A 4,613-nucleotide genomic window follows, 5' to 3' on the forward strand; every position below is an offset into this window, starting at 1 on the left:
GGGGCCTTCAGCGGGGTGTATTTGTCGGCCGGTGGCTCCCGCTCGGCCTCCCTTGTGCATGAGTGACGCCGAGCAGAGCCACTATGAATACAGAACGATAGGTTATGACTATAACCAAGTTCTGTTAATAGTGGTGACGCTCGGCGTCCGACGCCGCTGCAGCCCTTGATCTCACCTTGTGGTGAAAGCTTGGGAAGGAGGAGAGCAGGTGACCACACACCTGCTTATGAAGGTAAGCTAACGAGGGGTGTGGTCAGATGAATACTGGGATAAAGGTACATTGTGGAATTTTATTCAGTGTGCGTGCACATATGCGAGGATAGTGCATGAGTGACGCCGAGTGTCACCACTATTAACAGAACTTGGTTATAGTCATAACCTATCGTTTTGGTCTGATGTGTGGGTTTGGAGTTAAGGTGCTTGTGTGTGTAATGCTGCTCATGTGATCATGTAGAGAGGAGGGAGGAGTTGAAGGAGGGGAGGAGGGAAGTTGAGAAAGGAGGGATAAAGGTGAAGGAGGGAGAAGAAAAAGTGAGTATAAGAAGGCAGGTGGACAGGGAAGAGAGGAGTAGGAAGGGAGATTGTAAGAGCCAAAGCTAGATATATTTAGGTTATTGTATTATATGAATGTTTAATAATGATTGGATTTAGATAAAGTCATTGAACCGTCGTATTTGTCATAATAGTGCATTCTAGAACATAGAACCTTCTAGAACGTTTGTAGTGATGTCATAATAGTCCTTGCTGGAACATAGAACCACTCTAGAACGTTTGTGGTGAGGTCATAATAGACCTTTCTGGAACAGAGAACATTCTAGACCACAGTATGACGTCGTGATAGAAAGTTATGGAACCTTCGTGATGTCACTGTACGATGTCATAACCATACATTCTAGAACATTTGGGTCTCTATATAATGCAGTTTTGCATCTTCGACCAGACTGAACTGAACTGAAGCCAGAAGCCAGCAAGTGGATTTACGGCTTTCACATTACGAAGGAATTTTCATGTGTCGAGTCGGCTGTGATTTTGGAGACATTACTTTTCTTTATCAACGGACGTACTACTCACAAGTAAGTAATTTGACCAGTGGAGAGGATCGTCAGCCCTCACAGTAGAAGAAGAAAAAGTCAAAGGCAACCAACATGGCGTCTCTGAACGACAAGTCTGTGTTGGACGAAGTTGAGGATGGAATCGGAGAGGAGGTGTTGAAGATGTCGACTGAGGAGATCGTCCAGAGAACCCGTCTGCTGGACAGTGAAATAAAGATTATGAAGAGCGAGGTTCTCACGGTGACCCATGAACTTCAAACCATGAAAGACAAGATCAAAGAAAACACGGAGAAGATTAAAGTCAACAAGACCCTGCCTTACCTGGTGTCCAACATTATAGAGCTGTTGGATGTGGATCCTAACGACCAGGAGGAGGACGGAGCAAACATCGACCTGGACTCTCAGAGGAAAGGAAAGTGTGCCATCATCAAAACCTCAACCAGACAGACCTACTTCCTGCCTGTCATTGGTCTGGTTGACGCTGAGAAACTCAAACCTGGAGATCTGGTGGGCGTGAACAAGGACTCCTATCTGATTCTGGACACTCTACCAACTGAATATGATTCCAGAGTTAAAGCCATGGAGGTTGATGAGCGACCGACTGAACAGTACAGCGACATCGGAGGGCTGGACAAGGAGATCCAAGAGCTTGTGGAGGCCATTGTCCTGCCTATGAACCACAAGGAGAAGTTTGAGAATCTGGGCATCCAGCCTCCTAAAGGCGTCCTGATGTACGGCCCCCCGGGGACGGGGAAGACCCTACTGGCCCGCGCCTGCGCTGCTCAGACCAAGGCCACCTTCCTGAAGCTAGCCGGTCCCCAGCTGGTCCAGATGTTCATTGGAGACGGAGCCAAGCTGGTGAGAGATGCCTTTGCCCTGGCCAAGGCGAAGGCCCCCTCCATCATCTTCATCGACGAGCTGGACGCTATTGGAACCAAACGGTTTGACAGTGAGAAGTCAGGAGACAGGGAGGTCCAGAGGACCATGTTGGAACTGCTCAACCAGCTGGATGGATTCCAACCCAACATGCAGGTTAAGGTGATCGCGGCCACCAACAGGGTTGACATCCTGGACCCCGCCCTGCTGCGCTCTGGGCGTCTGGACAGGAAGATCGAGTTCCCCATGCCCAACGAGGAGTCCCGGGCTCGCATCATGCAGATCCACTCCAGGAAGATGAAGGTCAGTCCTGATGTGATCTATGAGGAGTTGGCTCGCTCCACCGACGACTTCAACGGAGCTCAGTGCAAAGCTGTCTGTGTAGAGGCTGGTATGATCGCTCTTCGTCGAGGAGCAACAGAGTTGACTCATGAGGATTACATGGAGGGAATCCTGGAGGTCCAGGCCAAGAAGAAGGCCAACCTGCAGTACTACGCCTAAGAGGCCTCTCTGTGTGTTTTACATGCTATACTATTTTATTTCATACTTATCTTGTCTAGCACAGTCTCTGGAGCGTAACAGTAAGAAGCATTTTGTATAAAAGTATTCTGTACTTCTGTATGACAACTATTAAAGAAACTTGAACTTGAACTTGTGTGTGTGTGTCTGTCTGTCTCTGTGTGTCTGTCGGTCGGTCTGTGTGTGTGTAGGTTCTATTGGTCGTGACTTCTGGTTCTGAAACGACAAGAAATAGAGGAAGAAAGATCAGGATGAATGGTTCACCCGAGGGCTGACACATTTTCCAACTTCACAGAAAAGGCTGGCACGTGGATGGAGGAGGTGCATAAGCGTACAGCGGAGTCTAGGAAGCACCAAGATGAGGTCAGGCCTGGAGACAGTGCATCCGGCGTCGTAGAAGGGAAAGGGTCTATTTCATCATTTAGAGGAGAGGAGGGAGGTGTTCACATTACGAAGTAGTACTTGTAGCTTGTATTAGTACTTGTAGCTAGTAGGAGTACTTCAAGTCAAGTCAAGAGTTTTATTTGTCACGGCATACGGATATACAATGAAATGCGGGTGGTCTTGCCCGCAACGATGTGCAATTGGTACAACATATAATAGAATCCAATACAAAAAATGTGTGCAATAAAATTGTGCAATAACAGGTAGCAGGTAACAATAAATTTGTGCAATAACGGGTAACAGTTAACAGTTAACAGTAGTAGTAATAGTAGTGCAATACACTGTTACTGTTGCTAATACTAATTTAAAGTGGCCTTTCCTTTTGGCAATAAGTGAGGGTGCGTGCGGCCTGAGTGTGTGCCCGCTCATGCTAAAGTGTTACAGTGGTACTCAATGTTCATTGTTCAGGACTCTGATGGCCTGGGGGAAGAAGCTGAGCCTAAGCCTCTCTGTCCTAGGAGCTGGGGTTCGCAGGCGTCTGCCTGACCTCAGCAGCTGGAACAGGCTGTTATTGGGGTGGTGAGGGTCTTTCATTATCCTGCAGGCTCTGGATTTGCACCTCTTGTTGTATAGCACCTGCAGGGGAGGTAGTGCAATACCCGTGGTACGCTCGGCTGAGTGCACCACTCTCTGTAGGGCCTTCTTGTCTTGTGCCGTGCTGTTTCCATACCAGGCAGTGATGTTTCCAGTCAAGATGCTCTCTACAGCTCCTGAGTAGAAGGACTGGAGTATCTTCCCCGATACTCTGAACTTCCTTAACTGTCTCAGGTGGTAGAGGCGCTGTTTCGCCTTCTTTACTACTGTGTCTATGTGTGTTGACCATGTCAGATCCTCTGAGATGTGGACCCCCAGGTACTTAAAGCTGCTCACCCTGTCCACGGTAGCCCCGTTAATCATCAGTGGTGTGTGTGTCTCCTGCTGTCCTCTCCTATAATCCACGATCAGCTCCTTGGTTTTACCAATGTTCAGGAGCAGGCTGTTGTCCTGGCACCAGCGTTCCAGTACCTCAACCTCCTCCCGGTAGGCCTTCTCGTCGTTGTCCGAGATCAGCCCCACCACCACCGTGTCGTCTGCGAACTTCACTATGGAGTTGGAGCTGAACTTGGCCACACAGTCGTGTGTGTAGAGTGAGTACAGCAGGGGGCTTAAAACACAGCCCTGGGGGGACCCGATGCTCAGGGTGATGGTGTTGGAGGTCTGACCCCCCACCCTGACCGCCTGGGGTCTTTCACTCAGAAAGTCCAGTACCCAGGCGCTCAGGGCGGAGCTCAGACCCAGCTCGATCAGCTTGTCCACCAGTCTGGTGGGGACTATGGTGTTGAACGCTGAGCTGTAGTCAATGAACAACAGTCTCACATAGCCCCCCTTCTGACGGTCAAGGTGGGAGAGGGTGCTGTGCAGTACCTGGGAGACCGCGTCGTCAGTGGACCTGTTTGTCCTGTATGCAAATTGCATAGGGTCCATATCACTGGGGAGGGAGGCACAAATGTGGTCCTTGACCAGCCTCTCAAAACATTTCATGACCACAGAGGTGAGTGCCACCGGTCTGTAGTCGTTTGGACATGTTGGGGAGGGTTTCTTCGGTACAGGGATGATGGTAGACATCTTGAAGCAGGCAGGGACCACCGACTCCGCCAGGGATTGATTAAATATGGCGGTGAACACCGGAGCAAGCTGGTTGGCACAGGACTTAAGTATGCGTCCTGTTATACCATCTGGGCC

General features: G+C 49.5%; 1 protein-coding gene across 1 annotated transcript; it reads left to right on the top strand.

Moving 5' to 3' along the window:
* Positions 1 to 1,129: 1,129 nt before the first annotated feature.
* LOC311228087 (26S proteasome regulatory subunit 6A-B-like) lies at positions 1,130 to 2,429 on the top strand (the record flags this gene model as incomplete). Its single annotated transcript, XM_084313998.1, has 1 exon — positions 1,130 to 2,429. The coding sequence occupies exon 1, from the start codon at positions 1,146 to 1,148 to the stop codon at positions 2,427 to 2,429; it is 1,284 nt and encodes a 427-aa protein (XP_084170124.1). The 5' UTR covers positions 1,130 to 1,145.
* Positions 2,430 to 4,613: the final 2,184 nt, after the last annotated feature.

The sequence above is a fragment of the Notolepis coatsorum genome, assembly GCF_963971535.1.
Source record: "Notolepis coatsorum genome assembly, chromosome: 5".
In the NCBI taxonomy this organism is placed as follows: domain Eukaryota; kingdom Metazoa; phylum Chordata; class Actinopteri; order Aulopiformes; family Paralepididae; genus Notolepis; species Notolepis coatsorum.